This window comes from Panthera leo, chromosome E1 (assembly GCF_018350215.1).
Source record: "Panthera leo isolate Ple1 chromosome E1, P.leo_Ple1_pat1.1, whole genome shotgun sequence".
Classification (NCBI taxonomy): Eukaryota; Metazoa; Chordata; class Mammalia; order Carnivora; family Felidae; genus Panthera; species Panthera leo.
In genome coordinates this window covers 42,431,606-42,450,844 of record NC_056692.1, presented here as the reverse complement: position 1 = coordinate 42,450,844, position 19,239 = coordinate 42,431,606, and the positions used below count along the sequence as shown (strand labels likewise).

The 19,239-nt window shown below is 57.8% G+C and overlaps 1 protein-coding gene across 3 annotated transcripts; it reads right to left on the bottom strand.

Annotated features, from left to right (window-relative positions):
* Positions 1-9,202: 9,202 nt before the first annotated feature.
* Positions 9,203-18,869, bottom strand: ADAM11 (ADAM metallopeptidase domain 11). Of its 3 annotated transcripts, XM_042916321.1 has the most exons (26): positions 18,590-18,869; positions 18,106-18,182; positions 17,835-17,901; positions 16,736-16,821; positions 16,571-16,646; positions 16,104-16,170; positions 15,968-16,035; positions 15,535-15,609; positions 15,383-15,454; positions 15,013-15,179; positions 14,393-14,477; positions 14,182-14,272; positions 13,998-14,049; positions 13,396-13,495; positions 13,229-13,300; positions 13,023-13,115; positions 12,544-12,624; positions 11,973-12,023; positions 11,794-11,857; positions 11,467-11,566; positions 11,122-11,241; positions 10,859-11,027; positions 10,653-10,767; positions 10,475-10,565; positions 9,837-9,854; positions 9,203-9,315 (listed from the first exon to the last, which is right to left on the bottom strand). In XM_042916321.1, the coding sequence occupies exons 1-26, from the start codon at positions 18,590-18,592 to the stop codon at positions 9,300-9,302; spliced, it is 2,076 nt and encodes a 691-aa protein (XP_042772255.1). In that variant the 5' UTR covers positions 18,593-18,869; the 3' UTR covers positions 9,203-9,299. The 3 variants fall into 3 exon arrangements, with proteins under 3 accessions (XP_042772255.1, XP_042772254.1, XP_042772256.1); XM_042916320.1 differs by lacking the exon at positions 9,203-9,315 and having other exon boundaries at positions 9,733-9,854; XM_042916322.1 differs by lacking the exons at positions 9,203-9,315; positions 16,571-16,646; positions 16,736-16,821; ... (1 more) ...; positions 18,106-18,182; positions 18,590-18,869 and having other exon boundaries at positions 9,733-9,854; positions 15,972-16,035; positions 16,104-16,117.
* Between the last annotated feature and the right edge of the window lie 370 nt (positions 18,870-19,239).

Sequence of the window (19,239 nt, the reverse complement as noted above, 5' to 3'; positions counted from 1 at the left end):
CTCTCAAAAAGAAAAAAAAAAGTAAAAATAAATAAAAGCTATCTTACATTTAATTCAAAGAACTTTCTCAGGGGCGCCTGGCGGGCTCAATCGGTGAAGCCTGCGACTCTTGATCTTGGGGTTGTGAGTTTGAGCCCCACGCTGGGTGTAGAGATTTCTTAAAAATAAAATCCTAGGGGGGCACCTGGCTGGCTCATTGGGCTAAGGGGCCGACTTTGGCTCAGGTCTTGATCTGACAGTTTGTGAGTTTGAGCCCCGAATCAGGCTCTGTGCTGGTGGTACTGAACCTGCCTGGGATTCTCTCTCCCTCTCTCTCTGCCCCTCCCCCCCTCACGCATGCATGTTCTCTCTGTCTCTCTCTCAAAATAAATAAACTTTTAAAAAATCTTAAAAAATAGCAATAACTTTCTCACATTTCAGGTCTACAGATTTAGGCCAAATCCCGGTAAGATAAAGGCCAATAAACACACATTCCTGATGTGTCTGATCAAAGCACAGTTACTACTTGCACAGAAATAAGATTTCCTCATCAACGAAGGAGACAGACAGACCCACGGCTCCAGCCCTTCTGGGCACACTATGCAAGGTATTCTCTGTTTCTGGGCAGCACACTTAGGAGACACGAGGGCAGGTTGGGGGTGCCCAGAAGGCAGCGGTGGGACAGGGAGGACAGGGAGGAGCACTTGAATTCGAAGGATCTGGAGCCTGAGGAAGAGAAGACTTGCCTGGGGTCGCTCCCAAGGTGTTCATGTACTGAAAGGACTGTCCTAGGGAGAGGACACCAGTGCGGAGAGATTGGAGGGAGGCCGAACTTGGTTACAGCTTAAGTTTTCAGGTAAAGAATCTGTTGCTGGGGGCGCCTGGGTGGCTCAGTCGGTTAAGTGTCTGACTTTGGCTCAGGTCACGATCTCATGATTTGTGAGTTCGAGCCCCGCGTTGGACTCTGTGCTGACAGCTCAGAGCCTGGAGCCTCTTCAGATTCTGTGTCTCCCTCCCTCTCTGCCCCTCTTCCACTTGCTCTCTCTCTCTCTCTCTCTCAAAAATAGATAAACATTTTTTAAAAAGAATCTGTTAGTTTTTGAAGTGTTCCATGTGAATTCCAGTTCAGGAATCTATACAGGCCAAATTGGGGGTCTGACAGGAGGAGGCGGTTGGGACGTCGGACAGATACTTTCTTGGGTCCGTGGTCTCCAGATTCTGCAATTCTATCTGAATAAGCAGGATTTCGGTCTCCATCCCCTTTGCGATAACACTGGTTATTAGATTTTTTTTTTCCTCACATCTTTCTTCTTTCTCCTTAAGCTCCTGGAGATGCTGGGCAAGTATTTTAGTAAATAAGCACTATAAACCTTTGACATTTATGAAAGACTCGGAAAGGGGAAAAATGCAGAAAAGTCCTTCGAAGGGAGCGATTGGTCCTTGTGTCGGGCGGCAGACTTGTCCCTCAAGGCTCCGCTGCCCCCACTCTGGGCCGCAGGGATGGCACAGGGTGTCATTCGTCCTCACCAACAAGGACGTGTTGAGTGTTCCTGTGCAGAGGCTCTGGAGAAGACATGAGGAGAGTCCTGGGTGGCAGAAAATAGGACCTTTCCATAAAAGCAACAGTGTCAGATGAATTTTCTAGAAACATAGTGAATTCAAGGGGCTGTGTCCGCTAAGGCTGGGTTTCCTTATCTGTGAAGTGGGGCTGGTGACGGCGCTGCCCTATTTGGTGAGTGACGGTCGCGGGAGATGCTGTGCCCACGGGGGGCCCTCGGCTGGGGCTCTGACTTTGAAGGTTCGTAGAAGCGGAGGGGGGGGGCCTGGTGCTGGAAGCAGGCTGTTTCTGACGATCCATCTAGAGAAACTAAGAGGGAAGCTGGGTGGGGACAGGAAGGATTTGCAAATAGACTCTTCTAATTCTCTTTTAAAAGCAGCAAGTCAGTTCTTCTTTCTATCGTGCATTGGGAAAGAAATTTCTGCCGTGACCACATGCCATGGGGTATGTCTCAAGTGAAACCGTTTTGCTCCCACATCCCAAAGGTCGCTCAAATTCCAGCTTAAACTCCAGTTAAACAAGCACAGTGGTGAGCCAGCCTGGATTTTCAGGTCCAATTTTACGTTTCTCCTCTTTCTCCTAGCCCAACACACAACCAGCCAGCCTGCTGTGGTCTGTGGATGGTCCTCCTTTTTTTCATTCAACAAACATCTGTTGAGCGCCAGGAATGTTGCGTGTGACTGTGAAAGGCAGACCCGGCCCCCCCTTCATGGAGCTGATGTGGGGGACCACTCAGGCCAGCAGGCTGAATGTGGATTGAGGACGTAGACCTAGGGAGGGCTTGAGAGCCTGCAGGCTGGCCTTCTGGAACAAGCCACGTAAATTAAGAGCTAAAGGTTGAATAGGAATTAGCCAGATAGGGGCACCTGGCTGGTTCAGTCGGAAGGACATTCGACTATTGATCTCAGGGCTGTGAGTTTGAGCCCCATGTTGGGTGTAGAGATGACTTAAAAAAAATTTTTTTTAATTAAAAAAAAAAAGGAATTAGATAAAGTGGGTGATGAAGTCGTAAATGGGGAAAAGGTCCAAGGGCAAAAATTTTCAAGCAACCAAAAGCCATTGGAGCCGAGAGGGGAAGGTGACCCTGAAATGAGCTGTAGAGGCAAGGAGGGGGCAAACGCGTGATCCAGAGCTCCAGGGGTGAGGCAGAACTGGAGAGGGCAGGGCCGGAGAAGTGGAGGTGGCCGTTGCCGGGATCCAGATGTTGAGGTGGAGAAACAGATGCATTTGGAGTTGGCAACCTCCGCCGTTTGCTCGAACATCTGGATGGACGGTGAGGAAGCAGGGCAGTGGGAGCAGGGGTTTCTATCAACAAGTGTGGTTGTGAAGATGTGAGGCCCGTGGCGGGGGCCGGTTTTGGTGGCCGTGGTTTTGTTTTTAAGGACAGAAAGTTGTTGGGTTATGGGAAGGAGGAGTAGAAGTTATCAGAAGAGAGGATTGGTGAATGGTGGAATGATGTCCTAAGAAGATTGGAGGGGAGGGGGCTCACAGAGGAGTTGATGCTTTCGGGGAAGGACCCAAGAACAACAGTAAGAATGCGAGTGGCGGGCAGTGGGGAGGGGAGCGGCGCGGCCGGGTGGCTCAGGTGGTTGCCTCCAACTCTTGCTTTCAGCTCAGGTCATGATCTTGCAGTTTCGTGAGTTCAAGCCCCTCATCCGGCTCTGTGTGGACACTGCAGAGCCTGCTTGGGATTCTCTCTCCTCTCTCCGCCCCTCCCCAACTCACGCCGCCTCTCTCTCTAAATAAAAAAAGAACGCAAGGGGGGTGCTGGCAAGCCCTTAAGAGTGGTGTTCAGATTAAGTGTGAAGTAGGAGGAGGATGCGGGGCAGGGGAGCATTTTGTGATGAGCAAAGGAGTAAAAATGGTGGGGAGAGGGAGAGGCAGCCACCAGGTGAGGGCAGGTGCACCTGCGCCATTGCCGTGAGCGCCCAGTTGAGGCTGGAGACCACGGTTTTGCACTGGTGCCAGTCTGAACAATCCGGGGGCTCGCTCTCCCCATAAGATCAGTCCTGCTCGCAGCACCCCACACCTGTGCTTCAATCCTCAGGATGACCTTCAGACCGGAGAAGTGACAGGTGACAAAACGGAGTTTCCTAGGACGAGCTTTGTAGGGTCTGTCCTCAGCGGAAACGCTAGAGCGTGTTCCCTGAGGTGGCGAGGCGGTGGCCCCATACTTGCGGAGGCAGACAGGATCAGGCTCAACCCGGAGGCACCTCCTGGGTCAGGCAAGCAGACAGTGAGTTTATTTTTAAACCCAAGTGGGCACTACAGCTGCCAGGAAGAAGCAGACAGCTCTTGGGGAGAATAGAGATTGGCATCTGGTCAGACACTCGTCAGGACGCCTGCAGGCTGCCAAGCGGGCAGGGGTTCAAACTGTCTGAAGGCCGGGACTGTGATGAGGGGCCAGGGTGGGGGTGAGGGGAGCAGCAGTTAATGCTTCGGAGCCCAACAAAGCATCGCCCAAGAAGGCAGAGGGGGCTCAAGGCCTGAGCCCCGAGGCCCGGGCTGCCCCCCAAGGCAGTTTGGGGCCAGTGAATATAGAGAATACAGCTGTCATCCCTGAACTTGGGGGCTGAGTCAGACTTGGTCTCAATTCTTAATTCGTGGTCAGATGGACCACGTGAATGGGGAGAGCAGAGGGCAGGCGAGCATCAGGGGCATTGTGTCAGCCGTCTGGAGGACCAGGTGGTACCTTGTCCCCTTACAGCTGACCTGGAGGGCTGTGTGTGACCGAGTGGAAGGCTCTCGTGGGGCTCTGCGTGGACGATGTTATCCGTGGCTTCACAGCCTCGTCAATCTCATAGAGCAGGGAGACACTTCTCTCCCGAAGGGTCAGGTGACGACGGGCCCCCGCTGACTCCCACGTCATTGCAAGGGCTTCCCGGGCGCGCTCTGGGACTTGTCACCAGGGATGGTCTTTAGGCTGTAAGACCTTAGACCTCTTACACAATAGCCATAGCTGAGGCCCAGCCCCGACAACGCTTGTTTCCTGCCTTTTCTTTCAACACCAGAAGGCCTGACGGGCCCCCATGGAGGCTGGAGCCCGGCCAGCGGTGCAGAGGGTTTCAGGGGCTGGTGGGAGGGCCTCGGGGATCTGTGTGCGGGTGGGGTGCAGCTCTTACTCCCTTACTACCTCTGTGGCTTCTCAAGAAATGAGAATGGAACTCCAGCTTCAAAGCCCAGAAGTTGACGCTCAGCCGCTGCTGGACAGCCCTTTGCCTGAGAAGCGCTTTGGGCCAGAGGAGGCTTCCTGGGCATTAAGCCTCCGGGCCGGGGCTGCCCCTGGCTTCCGCTGTGCTTCTGAAAGGGTGATAGAAATCCCACACTCCCTGCGGCACGTTCCCCAGGGCCGGAACCGCTTCCAGGGCCGGAAGCATCTAGCTCTCTCACTCTAGATGAAGTTAAAATTCCCCAAGCCTTCCAAGGTCATCCTGCCCTCGTTCATTTCCCCTTTTCTGGCCTTGCCTTCTTTCAGTTTCCTGGGTTTAGAAAGTGATACTTAGTAATTCTCGTCTAGACCTGTGCCGTCCAGCATGGTAGCCGCCGGCCGCAGGTGGCTTTGGGGCATTTGCAGTGTGGCTAGTGTGGCCTTAGGTCCAAAATACACTGCTGATTTCAAAGACTTAGCACAAACAACAACAACAACAGAACAATGTAACATCTCAATGATCATTTTATGTCGATTACATGTTGAAATGAGAATATTTTGGACATACTGGATTTGCTTAGTAGTATTAATATTCATTTTACCTACTTCTTTTTTTAATGAGGTTACTAAAAAATTTAAAGACACATACGTAGCTAGCCTTCCTGGGCCGCCCATTTTATTCTATTGGACATCACTGGTCTAGACACTGGGATGAGCTATAATCAATTTATAGTCATTCCTTCGACTCAACGAACACACTCTGAGCACCCCCAAAGTGCAGGGTGGGCTTAGTGACCCCGGCTGTCCATCGTGGCCACCTTCAACTCAGGAGGGCACCAAGGAGGCCCACACACAGAACTGGGAACTGAAATCTGAACCCATGATCCATCCGGAAATTCTGAACAGGTGAGTGCCGGGTTCGGGAGGGTGACTCAGAGACAGCCCGGGGTGGTAATCCTATCAAAGGATTTTTGACTTTTGAAAAAACACGTACCTGGGAATTCTCACAATAGTGGCCTTTACAGCAAATTTGGAACTTCTGGTCCCCCTCCACAGTCTTTACGAAACACTCTGCCAGGACTGCCTGTGACATGTTCTGAAACCAAAGTAAGTACTTTTCCAGACTATCTGTTTCCAGATCTGATATTCCATTCCAGCCCATGGAGCCTTCCACCACGGCAGATAGGAGGTATGCAGGCAGCAGAGGGCAGCAGAGGGCTGGGGCTCCCTCCCTAGAGTTCCCATGGCCAGCCATCCTCGTGCACCTCTGGGCACTCACACAGGTGACTTCTCAAGCTCCGGGGTTCGGCCTGAGGCTGAGAAGCAGATGTCAAGAGTGACTGAGTGCTGACCTTCACGAGTCACCAGTAACAAGCCTCACTCATGCCCTCTTCCAGAAGCCGCATCTTTCACTACCTGAAGGGTCAGCCGTGTGACGCCTCAGAGTCTGAAGGTCAGGACAGACCGAGAAACAAGAAGGGAGTGGACATGAGGAAGGAGAGTGGAGAGGCAGCAGCAGGAATGAAGAAAAGTTAAAATGAAGGTTTCCCACCCAGAGCAGACAGGACAAGTCTAGAGGCAGGCAGTGACTGGTGGGTTTGAGAGGGATTCCAGCTGGGCTGCCTGGTCAGCTAGGGTGAAGAGATGGGGGGTAGAGTGTTCCCGAAATCCTGGGGGGACTCAGATGTCACCACAGGGTGGGGACCAGGAACCGGGGCTGGCGCTGCCCTGAATCCTACTCTCTCTGCTTGTGAGCTGCCGTGGTCCTGGGACACCTGCCCTTTCAGCAGTGGGGGGCTAGGCTTCTGGGGCTGCTCATTGTCTCCAAGCCCATGACCGCTGCTGCTATTTCCTGCTCCCATGACCTCTACAGTATCTTGGTATCTTACGTTGCCTTCATTCCCTGCCCCCGCCTCGCATCTTATCTTTCCGCTGAATAAGCAGGACCTCCAGAGCCAGACACCTCCAGGCCCAAAGCCTCTAAAGGGGAAGATGGGAAGACAGTTCCTGTGGGGTGGGAGGGGCTCGAAGCCTTGGCCTTGCTCAGTCCCTCTCTGGCATGGTGGGAGAGTGGCAGGGGTGAGAGACAGCAAACTCTGCAGGCTGAAGAGCAGGTGCCCCAGGACCAGATTAGCGGCTTTATCCACCTTTCTGGAATCTCTTCGGAGGCAAGAGAGGCTTCTCTGACCTTAACCATAAAAGGGAAGCTGGGTCTCCTGCCTTTGGGTAAGAGGCTTCCTATTCACCTCCGCTTCTGCTTTGCCAAAGCCAGAGGAAGGCAGTTATCTTTGCTGGGAGAGCCGAGGAAGCGGAAGGGCTGGCCCTCCACCCAGTCTGCGCCTATTTCCTGGCCGGGAATGGAAAACTACACCCCCTCGCCCGGGTCTCCCAGCGCCTGGTCCTGGGTGCTCACTTCCTCCCCTCAGTGGCCCAGTCATCATGTTCCCTCTGGGGCCAGGGAAGGGTCCCGAGTCACAGTGAGGTCATTTACAGAAAAAGAGACACAGGTTGGTGTGAGCTCCATGGAAGCCCCAGGACATGATCTTTAATTGATGTTCCTGTCCCTGCCTCCCCACCCCGAGCCCCAGATGACATATTTACAGGATGCTGTATGGAGCCAGTTCCAGGCCCAGGCCAGGGCAGCCTCCACTCCTCCCTGGGTGCTGCCGGGGTGGGCCCAGCCCGGGTGGGGCGGGAGGATGCAGACGGCTGGGAGCCAGGTGGACTGGTCGCAGAAGGTCTTGAGTCCTCCACATCCCCACGCCCACTCCCGCGTGTGTGCACACACAGGCATGTCTGCGTGTGTAGAGGTATTCACACTTGTGCAGAGATGTGGATCCGAATGCTTGTGCCAGATGCATCGCCGGCTGTGTGCACACGCGTACCACCAGAGTGTCTTCCGGTACCGGCACGGCAGCAGCGGTGCAAACCCCAGCCCTTCCCCTCCTGCTTGTGGGGCTGGTGGAGCAGGACTGGCCAGAGGGTGCCCCGCCCCCCCTTCTCTTGGGCAGTGCCAGCTGGACCGCAGTATTGAGGACCCCACCGTAGCCACATCTGGCCACCCAAAAGGGTGTCAATGGGTCTCAGTCCCGTTTGCCCTGAGGGGTGGTGCAGATAAACAGGGAGCCACTTCCTCCTCACAGATGCCCCAGAAACAGAGGGACTATAACAGCTCAAAGGCCCTGGGGTGTTCAGAAACCCCTGCTGAGTCTGGGTGGGGTATTCCTGGGGAGAGGGGCTCTGCTCATTTGTGGCTTTCATCCCATAAGGTAGCTTGATCCCCATCTTGCCCTTGCCAGCTGGTTTTTAGCAGTCGAGCCAAGGCTTCACTGTCCCGTGGGTCTTGAGGAAGGCCATGCATGGGCAGGACTGAGTTCATGGGAGGGCTGAGGAATCCCGCCCAGCCTCGGCCTATCTCTCAGGCTCGGCTGCAGTGGGAATCGGAGGACGTAATGGGGAGAACAACTGTAAACTTACTACTCAGCCCTGGAATGGGGGTAAGGAGCAGAATGAGTTTGACAGGGCCTTGAGGACTTTTCTAGAAGCTGAGGATCATATAGGAGACCTGCCTTTTCTTACCTCCTCTTGTACATTGCAGGCAAAAGCCCTCACCCTCCAGTCACAGGGCCACCCCTGGCTTTTCCTGCTTGGGAGAATCCTCCCTGGGAAGATGGCCCAGCCTGGGACCTCTAGGCCACAAGGGGGGGTGGGGGGGGCACCTAAACCCTGAGTCAGCCCCGGAATCACCCTTCTTGAAAGGGGGAAGGTGCCTTTTTAGTTCAGGGACTGTATTTTCTAGACCCCCAAATACATGCGTCCTGGCAGGGACAGCAGGATGGTCACTTTGAAATTGTAGACAATCTGGGACATGTGGTCGTCGCACCCATGACTTAGGCCTTGGGCACAGAACAGGCAGCTTTGGTTTGAATCGGCGCTCATTCTGCTCTCCAAGCTCCACAGGGCTGGGCCGAGGGGCAAGCAAGGACGCCCCACCCCTGCATGGCTTGGGGACAGCTATGTTCAATGAGAGGATTCCAGGTGTGATCATCCAGGGAAAGGGCCCCAGGGAAGGGCCAGGCCTCAGTTCCTCTGGTCCCTCCTGGAAATGTCAAAATATCCCAATTTCCCTCGCCCCAGCACCCCCAAAGTTACATTCATCAGTTAAGATTCAGTTAAAAAAAAGTGTAGATGTCAGCCCCCTCCCCCTAAGTCCCAGAGAGCTAAAACCCTGGTCCCAGCTGCCTGGTTTTGAGGAAGGGCCTTCCCAGGCCATGCCCACTGGGGGGAGGGCATCCCTCTAGCCGCCCCCCCACCTTGAGCTGCGGCAGTCCGTGATGATGGAAGCTACATTCACACAGGGAGAGTTGGGGTACAAGGCCAAAGCCGCATGAGGTGGGGTGAGGGACCATGAGGGAAAGGCCCCAGGCCTGGTCCACCCTGGTGATGTGAAGGGCGAGGCCACACCCCCCCACCCAAACCCCCATGGGACCAGGAGTTGAAGGGCTTGGGCCCGGAAGACATTTGCATGGTGCCTCCCTCCGTGGCTGGGCGGGGGCAGCCTCGTGGTTCAGGGCGGAGACGGTGGGCGCCAGGCTCGGAGGGAGGGGGTGGCACTTAGGCCCCTCCGGACCTGGAACGGAGAGGGGGCATCAGGGGAGGATGTGAGGCAGGGCCCAGAGGGAGAGCCCCTGAGCCAGGCCCTAGGAGGTCAGTGCTGGGCCCTAGAGGCGGCAAGTCACAGGCTGGCCAGGGAGGGGATCTGGTGGGAAGTTCAGACAGCGGTGACATGGAAGACAAAACAGATGGGACGCAGAGGTAGCTCCTCTCCCCGGGGATGGGGACTAGAGGGGACACAGCTCCAGGGCCCACCTGGGCAGGGGTGATGTGGCCATTGGAAGGGCAGGAGTAAATGGACCAAGGCCTGGGAGGGCAGGTGGGCAGGAGGAAGGGGCAAGGGCAGGCTGAGGGCTTTCTTTCCGGAGCGGGGCTCTCCCACCCCTGTAGTGACAGCAGTGACAGCAGGGGTGGGGAATCAGCCCCTGGCTCCCCCATCGACAGAATGTGAGGTGACGAATGAGATGGAGGAGACAGGCACAGCGGGAGGGATGACGTGGCCGGCGTCACACTGCCCCCTGCTGGGTCGGGTCGTACCTTCCCCGGCGGATGTTTCTTCAGGAGCCAAGGAGAGGACAGGCAGAGAGGGAAAGAAAAGGAGCCATCTGTGACCTTACCCTTCTCTCAGAGAGGGCCTTTCTGGCTCCCATGAGACCCCTTGCCCCAGAGATTAGCCAGGGTCCCTAGGACCTGGTCACTAAAGATAGGCCTAGAGAGAGATACCTGGGTTTGAGTCCTGATTCTGCAACTAACGCACCACATGACCCTGGGCCTCAGGTCCCTCCTCTGCACCTTGAAGAGGTGAGACCAGCTCGAGGGCCCCAGACTCAGATGCTCACAGAACACTGTAGGCTAGGTGGGGACTAGGGGCCTAGGGACAGAGGACACAGCCCTGTTTTAGGCAGCCCCTGCTCAGCTCCACTCCATGGCCGTGCTGAGACGTACTGAGGGCCAGTCTTCTTTTGCAAGAGAAGCTAGAAATCAGGATTGTTAATGTAAACCTCTTGGTTTTTTTAAACGTGAGCAAAACAAGACCCTGTGGCTGGCTCAGACTCTGGCTTATTAGCTAACTTCTCAGAAAGGCCCCCTCAGCTCCAACACTCTGGGGTTCCAATACCCACCCTCCACACACAATGAACACCTAGTGGTGTGGGGGGCGCATGTGTGTCTCTTACTTAAATCCCCAGCCCGTGCCGCCCAGGACGATGGCTGCAACCAGGACAGCCCCCGCGATGGAGCCGATGATGATGTTGGTACCGCTGGGACCTGGGGAGGAGGGCAGGGCTTGGTTGGCAGGGACAGGCGTGGAGAAGGGGAGAGACAGAGCCCCATCCCGGCCAGCTGCAGTCTCACCCTTATATCTCTCCGTCTCCCCCGTGGGTGGAGACGTGGGCAGGGGGTTGTGAATGCTGCAGTCTTTTCCTGTCCAGTCGGGCTGACAGATGCACTTCCCTTCGTTGCTGCAGACCTGGAGGTGGGGTGGGGCCAGCAGACGTGAGAGGGGCTCTGTCCCGCCCGTCGCGAGCTCCTCCCACCATCCCCAGCCTCCAGGCACGCACTCCGTGGTGGGAGCAGATCCGGCGTTCCCCGCTGCCGGGGCAAGTGCTGAAGTTGAAGGCAGAGGCAGGCAGGCAGCGATGATCCAGGCACAGCATGTTGGGCCCACAGGCTGTGCCATCCTCCACGTAACTCAGGTCGGAGCCGTCAGCCAGCTGGACGTGGCCACCCCTGGGGGAGCCGGCATGGCCAGCCTCAGCCCTTGTCCCCCACCCCCCATCGCGGCTGCAGTCTGCCCCTCCCCAGACCGGGTCCCAGCCCAAACCTGCAGTCCAGCTCCTTGCCCTGGTGGTAGAAGGTGACACTGTTGATGTCCCCCCCTAGATCTCCCAGTCGAGGAGCTCCAGAGATGTTCACACAGAGGAGGAAGCCACAGAGCACGTCCCTGTTGGGGCAGCATGGAGACAGTGAGCCCCAAGTCTGACCTTCAACCCAACTACTAACTACTATTACTTCTGAACTCGAATCTGCCTTCTCCCCACCGCCTAATTTTTCACATATTCTCTGTTGGGACTCATAGGCTCATCCTAGAACCTTCTGTCCCAACTCTGACAAAAACCCTCCCCAGCCCCAGAGCTGGGGAGGCCAACCAGGAGCCTTGGCAACTCACTGTTTATTGCACTGGACCCAGCCTGACCCCTTGCGTCCACAGTTCCCACGCTCTGTCCCCTCCACGTTCAGCTTCTCATAGCAGAAGCGATCAGCAGCCGCTGTAAGGAGATGATGCCAAGCGTCACCCACTCACCCCAGCACCCACCCGGGGACCTCAGGCCTGCATCTCCAACACTCTGGCCTGATCCCCAGTCCAGCTGGGTTCCTGAGATCCTGGAGAGCCACGCACTCGTAAGAGGGTATTTTTAGTGAGAACTTGCCCCTCCTCAGCCTCTTGATTCTGGGTCCTCCAGAGACCCTCTCCCACTCCCAGCCAAAGACTCACCGTGGCCCCAAAGGGCTTGGCACTGCCGGTCCCGGGTTTTGCAGCGACCTCCATAGCAGCGGCCCTAAGGAAAAACAAGAGACAAGGGACTGAGACACAGAGTGGTCAGAATGGATACAAGACAAGAGACTGTACTGAGTCAGAGGCCCTGAGGAGGAGGAGCCCCCACCCCATCATACCTGTTCGTGATCGCAGTAGTAACCATCCAGCTTGTGCAGGTTAGGGGGACACTGTGGAGAGAGGTGCTGGACTGAGAGCCGAGGGATGAAGGGGTGCCAAATGCGCCCCTCGTGGGGCTCATAGTTCAGTGCTCTTTCATGTCAAGGACAAGAGGTCTGGCTCAGAACTCAGGCTACGACGACGCAGACTGGCAAATCCCATAGCCTCTCCCTGTATCCTGTACCTACTTCACAGAGCTGGGAGAACTAAATGGAACTAAGTACGTGGCACGTAATAAGGACTTAAGAGATGTTAACTAATATTATTACACACTTTGATCCCGAGTACACACCAGGCACCGTGCCAGGCCCTGGGAACCCCAGCCAGACTATACTGATATAATGACTGAAGAAACAAAACCAGGAGGCATGAAGAACCGGTTTCTCAGTCGAGGAAACTGAGGCTGACCAGCGGTGGCGACACCAGCAGCGGAGGGAAGGGCCTCAGAGACACGTAGCTCCGCGGAGCCAAAGCGATAGGGATAGGGGTTGCCTCGCCCAGGGTCCCTCAGGGCGGCTGGGCCGGACGGACCTGGCTCGAGTCCCCGGTGCAGGTCTCCGCGATGTCGCACTCGTTCACCGCCTCTCGACAGGACACACCCCGCGGCTCGTACTGGGAAAGGGATCGTGGCTCAGTCCAGAACCGCCGACTCCCCGCCCGCCTTTCTCGAGGCCCCTCACTCATCTTGGCAACTCCTCGCCCGCCCCTCGGCCCCTCCCAGCCCACTCAGCACCGCCCCCAGGCCCGCTCACGGTTCCGCCCCTCCCACCACCTCCGGATAGGTGCCTCGCCCCGCTCCTCGTAGCCCCGCCTTTAACAGGACCTTTGGGGGGCGCACGCCCCGCCCCTCTCCCGCTCCATTGGCGCTTTCTTTGCGTCAAGTCCCGCCCCACATTTACTCCGCCTCCGGCGGCTCCTCCTCCCTAAGCGCCACCCCTTATCGGGAAGTCCGCAGCCCCCATCCCTCCTAGGTGTGCTTCCGTCCCGCCCTGACGGTAGATGCCCCTTACCTTGCAGCGGCGACAGCAGAGCCCGTCGCTGCACATGGCGTCGTGAGTCAGGGTGCATTTCTTGCAGCAATTCCCGCCCGCACGGCTGCACTCCTGAGGGACGCGGGGACAAGGGCAGGGAGGTGGGCAAGTCCTGAACCTCCCCACCCAGACGTTCAATGGCGCGCGCTCCTGTCACCCACCTGGAGCCCTCACTAGTCTCTCACCTGCACTGAGCCACAGTCGCACTCCTCTCCCGCCTCCACGAAGCCGTTTCCACACTCAGGCGGGTCCAGGAGCTGGACGGGGGAGGGGTGTCGGGAGTCTGGCCGGGACCCTGTCCAAACCTCGTTCCCACGTCCCCCCCACCCCCCACCCCCCCAGGGGCTAGTACCTTGAGAGGCTTGTTGAAGAGACAGCTCCCGCCTCCTTCCTGCAGAAACTGGTTGTATTCGTCGATGCTGCAGCGCGAGAACTTGCGGGGCAGGTAGAATCTGGGCAGGGGTAAGGGACGGAGCCGCTGAGTCCAGGCCCACTCTCTCGCCCCTTCTCAAGATTGGGGATGGGGTGCATAGGGGTAGTAGGTCACCATCTCGAGGAGCCTGAGGATCTGTGTGTCCGGAGACTGCATAATAATCCTCCTGCCACCAAGCAGAAGTGGGCAGGGGACGTTGCTCCTGTCTCCCACCCCCCTCCAAACCTCAGGACTCAGCAGTTGGGAGGTTGGAGCGCTAAGGCGGAAAGGTGCCTCCAAACGAGGCTTTGGCGGCACCCAGTGGCGACAGCGCGCACTACAGCCTAGCAGTTTTTGTGTCCAGCTAGGGAATGTGGGTCTCCTGGTGCAGGGTCCTCAGAAAACTGAAAACTGAGCTTATTGAAATCCTAAGTGGTCCCAATAGCTGGGCCTCCTGAGGCCACTGGGTCCAGACTACCACCCACTGGGTCCAGATTCTCCCTCGCCCAAGACCCTCCCCTAGTTTGTCCCTAAGAACTCACCCAGTGTCCTCCATGATGCAGCCCAGCCAGTTGTCCGGGCATTTGCAGTCCCCTGAGGAGTGAGCCAAGTGGATATAAGGGAGGGTGGAGGACTGCCCCCCTCCCATGGACACTCTCTTCACTTCTAGAGCTGCTGGGAGTGGGTCTAGGCTGGTTGTGGGACCACATGGGTCTTCATTGATACCTGCTGAGCTCCGGTGTTTATTCCACATCATGCCCAGGTTCTGTCCCAGCGTTTGGGCCAGGGTCACTGCCATGGCCCCCATGTTGTCGTACTTGAGGTGAGGAAGATGGAACACAAAGATGTCTACATCCGTCCAAAGGCACAGGGCTCATGCCCTTCACAGTCCCTCTGTCTTCAACCCCCACCCCCAGCCATACCCCACACTGCTTACCTCATTCACACCCCCACCCCTGGATAGCGAGCAGATGCCCCCCACGTAGGCGGCCCCACTACTGGTGCTCTGGAAAGTTCTGCCCCTGGAAGGGAGAGGATTGTCAGGAGAACCCCCTGCCTTGCCTATGGTGCCTTCCCTAGGCTGTGAAGGGGAGGCTGGGGAGCCTCCTACACTAGAGCCCTTCTTTGGGGAGGTGAGCACTGCCTTTCCTGTCAGCCTGTGTGACCTCAGGCAAGCCCCTTCCTCTCTCTGTCTGTCCATAAGTCAAACGAGAGGCTCCTATAAGATCATCTCTAATCATAAGGAGTTTTATCAGATTTTTTTCTTCTTTCGGGCATTGGGTCCTTGAGGAAGGAATGCTGGGACAGTTTGAAAAAAGAAGAGGGGACAAAAGGAAGATGATAAGCAGAGGAAGATCACTGGGGTCAGGGAAAACGGGCATCAGCCTAAGATGTAAGGGACATTGTCCAGCCTGTGACAAGTGGCTGGGGGCTGGTGCAAGGCGAGCCCAGTGCCTGGGCCCTGCAAGGGCACCTGACGCAGAGCAGGTGTTCAGCAACCCTGTGCACTGCAGCAACCATGAGAGGCTGACAGGATGTGGGGGCTGCGGGACTCACGAGAAGAGATGGGTGGCATCACTGGCCTCAGGCAGGCCCTCCCGCCGATAGACCATGAGCCGAGCTAAGGTCTCCAGGAGGTCATCCTGCACCTGGATCTTGTCCCCATCGGCCCACGTTTCCATGGCAACCAGCACGATGCGGGTATTGAGCTGCTCCTTGTACATCTGGGCTCAGAGGGGAGTAGATGAGGGTGGGGCTGGAGGGCAGGAGAGTAGGGGGGGGACAAGGCTGGGGGAGGGCCTCAGTCTGTCTCTCCCTATCCGAGGCTGACAGGGCCCCCACCCCCCAAGCTCACCCGAAGCCTGTGTGTGGCGGGGCATTGGGGCAGGGGCGACAGAGGAGTGGGAAGGGAAGAGAGGCGGCTCACCACATCCGCCAGGTTCACAACGGACTTGGCAAAGTTGCTGGTGAGGACCACCGACTGGCGCATCTGCTCAAACTGGGAGGAAAGAGAGTGGGCGGAGGCCCAGGCTGCTTCGTGCCCCCCTCCCAGAGTTGCCCCCAGGCTGGGGATCTTACCAGCTGGTGGTCGTTGACCACGATCAGCTCCACGTACTTGGTCTCACTGTGCACAGTAGGGTGGCCCCGGCGGACCTGGGGGGTGGGTGGGCACTTGGAATCAGTCCCCTCCATGCCCAGCGTCAGGGCCAAGCCGTGGACAGGCTCGAGGGTGCTGAACTCCAGTCAGGGACAATGCCAGTCAGGGACAGTCAGGGGATCCCCTCTCTCCCCAGCCTTGGTATGAGGACAGGCAGTCTCAGTTTGTCCATAGTGTGGACAGGTGTAGACACGGGTGTTAGGAGATGGGGTGGGGGCTTCCTCCCGGGCATGGTTCCCTGGCCCCCAGCCACATCAGTCTGAGCCCTCCTTTGCCCCAGTCCTGGATGGGGTGTCCTGCTCTGGACCGCAGCCTGAGGTCTCTGCAGCCCGAGGTCTGTGCGGGCCCCCGTACCTGCCTTTTCCTTCTCAGCCTCGGCCGGTTCACAGGAGCAGAATGAGCAGGGGCAGCAAATAGGCAGCCTGGGGGGAGGGGTCAGGTGAGGGGGGCACAGCCGGCCCCCTCCCCAGCCCCGCTTTCCCTCCCTTACCTGGTTCCCTGCATCCGAGGGGGGCTGGGAGGAGAGGGGTCCGGTAAATGAGGTGGGGAAGGGGTCCCTGCAATGAGGGGGAATTAGTTCTTGGGGGGCTGACCAGGTCTGCTCTGAGTCCAGATGGGGAGGGACAGCTCCAGCCCTTCCCCCCACCCCACCCCAGGGTGACCCAGAACTGGCCAGAGCTCCCATGTCGGATCTGATCTCCCAGATGCTCAGATTCCGGGGTCAAGACCTGGGGTCGCCCTGAGAGATAGGGGCAAAGGACACTGGAGCCCAAAGGGAGGTTACTTGAGGGACAGAGGGGACATTGGAGCTGAGGGCACAGGGGGATGGAACCAGAGCTGGGGTGACTGAGGAGGGCAGGAAGGCTGAGGTTACCAAAGGAGGAGGCAGCGACAGCCATTGGGACAAGCCATCGGGATGTGCGTAGGAGGGCTGTCAGAGGACTGTGAGGGGCTCACCTGGGGGGGTTCCTGAGGCCTGGCCATCTCGCGGGGCTCCACGATGTAGGTGAAGTTCCCGTCCGAGAAGACCCCACTGCGGAGAGAGAGGTGCAGCTCCCCACTATGCATCCCCAGGCCGGCGCTGGAGGCTCTTCCCGCCGCCCAGCCCCTCCCCATACTCACTGCAGCCCCTGGCAGGTGGAGAGGGCGGCAAAGGAGTGGGGGTTCCCGCGGAGCTTCCCCTGGTAGTAGCAGTGGTCTCCAGCCCCCTGGAGGAGCAGGAGGTGAGCAGACATGCCCCCTGCCCTGGCAGGAGAGGTCAGGGCCACCAAAGCTGCTCGGTGCGCAGGTGGCTGCGCTTCCTGGGGGTCCTGCTTCCCCTCCGGGTGTGCTAATTGGCTGTTTCGCCTGGACAAGTTCCTAGCCCTCTCCTTTCCCAGTTCCTAGCCTCCTTCACCTCACCTACAAGACGAGGAAGCTGGACTACATCAGTGGCTCTCAACCATCTGGTGCACGGTTCACAGATTCCTCCGAGAAGAGCTAGTGCTCGTGTGCCAGGCACTGTTCGGAGCGCTTCCCACAGATGAGCTCGCTTAATCAGATGAAAGCTGTGGACCCCCCACCCCGCCCCCCAGCGCACACACACGCAACTGCACACACAGTGCGTTCACGGACACCGCTGCCTCCGTGGACCCCCCTCTGGACACGGTCTGTGGCTGAGGAACCGTGAGCAGCCTGTGTCCACTTGGCCGGGGCTCTCGGGTCAGAGGGGCCAGCACCCCCTCCCTGCTCCTGCAGAATTACTTGTGCTCCAGTTACTGAACTGGCTGGTTGAGGGGTGCGGGGGTGGGGGTGGGGAGGAAGGAGGCTATTTATAGACACTCATTCATCTTTGCTCAGGCCTCTGGGCTTCCGGGGCTGGGACCCTGGTGTCCCAGGCAGCCAGGAATTCCCAAGGCCTTGGTGCTGAGCAAGAAGGGCATTTCCCCAACTGTCCCCTCCTAGAAGAGTCTGGGGGGCATGGAGCAGGAAGGGTCCCTGAAAGCCTTGATGTCAGGTAGAGAGGCTGGCTGGGAGTCAGACCTTGGGAGCTGGGTGAAGGGAGTTCGGGCTCCACGCCATTCGCCATGGTGACTCAGACTCTGGGAGCCTCCGTGGTGGGACAGATGGAGGACCCCAAAGGGGCTGGGCCCACCCGAGTATAGGTGTACCTCGGATCCCATCTCCAGGGACCACCCGTCTCTTCGTCCCACCTCCCTTGTCCCCTTCCCAAGGCACTCACGGTGCTGTGCTGGGTTGTCCCCTCCCGGCTAAAATGGCGCTCCACATACTGTGAGGAGAGGAGGTGACTGGAACAGACAGAAGGGGCGGGAGAAAGGAGGGGGATCACCGCTGGCGTTGGGTCAGGCTTGGGTCCTGCCCCAGCTCAGATTCAGGCCGCAGGACCCGGCCCTGCCCCCATCCCCCCCCCACCCCCACCCCAAGCCGCATCTAGGCTGTGCTTTTGCCCACCCGCCTGCTGCCCTTTCTCCCAGGCTCCCGGCCACACTCACTGGTTCAGCTCCAGGTCCAGAGTGAAGTTTGAGTTGAAGGCTGGGATGATGAAACTCACCTGGGCCAGGTGGACAGGCTGGGGGTGGGGAGAGGGCAGAGGGGAGTCAACCTGAGGAATCCCAGAATAGAGTAGCACTGGGGAGGAAGGGACGGCCCAGCCCAGCAGCTGACGGGACCATTGATTTGGGTGGGAGATGCTTTGTACAAGCTCATCTTCCTCCAAGACCCTGTTCCTTTCCTGGGAGCAGGGACAGGAGAACGCACCCCTGGGTACAGCCCAACCCACCCTCTGGGCCCGGGGCACTGTGAGCAGCACGGGGGGCAGGGGGCAGCCCATCCACCTGGTGCAGGTGCCTCCTGGGGCCAGTCTACCCAAGCAGCGGGGATGGAAGGGAACTCAGCCCGCCCACTGCTTCACACCACCCTCCCTCCGTTGGCAGCCCCCCCCCCTCACGTGGACTAAAGGGAAGCCCCCAGAAGTACCATGGGAAAGGGGCAAGCCGGAGATGGGGTGCAGTGTGATCCTTGGGCCCTGTAAAGCAGGCCCCTCCCTTCCTGTATCCTGGCCCCAGCCTCAATTTACGGAGGAGGCCTCGGACTCTGCAGACAGGGTGGCGTGGGTGAGAATTGGAAGCTGGGGTGATGGGAAGATGCCATCCTGTCAGGAGGGAAGAACTTGGCTCCTCTACCCCCAAGTCCATTGCCCTCTGCCTTGCCCAAAGCAGCTCATCTTTAATATTTCAATCCCGTGGTTAATTTTTAAACACGGAAGTTTTCCTGATAAATTTTTCAGAGGGGCCTTTGCAGTGGGAGGCTCCAGGTTGTCATGGCAACATACCAGGCCTGAGCAAGATGGCTGCCCTTCCAGGTCTGGGCGCCCAGCTCCTGTGGGGAGTGGGGACTCCAGGCCTGAAGCTAGTGTGCCTGGAGGAACAGTGACCTCAAGAGAAGAGGGGGCACGAGAGTCTGGACTCAGGGGATGAGTTGGCCTTCTGGGCTCTCATGTCCCCACACCAAGCGTCAGGTCTCACAAAGACCTGGAAGCACAGCAAGGGCCCCAGAAGGACCGGAGAGCCTTCTTCACCCCCATATTCATTTAAGAAGACTGAAATCCAGATCCCCAGGTGAGGGTC

Bases quoted from the DNA above. Each gene is read 5' to 3' on its own strand.
- ADAM11 (XM_042916320.1), bottom strand. The intron at 16,647-16,735 runs GTGAGTATGGGG...CTCTCTCCGCAG, and splicing joins TCCACCTGCCAGGGGCTGCA to TGGGGTCTTCTCGGACGGGA. The intron at 11,858-11,972 runs GTATGATGGGGT...GTTTTTCCTTAG, and splicing joins ACTACTGCGATCACGAACAG to GGCCGCTGCTATGGAGGTCG.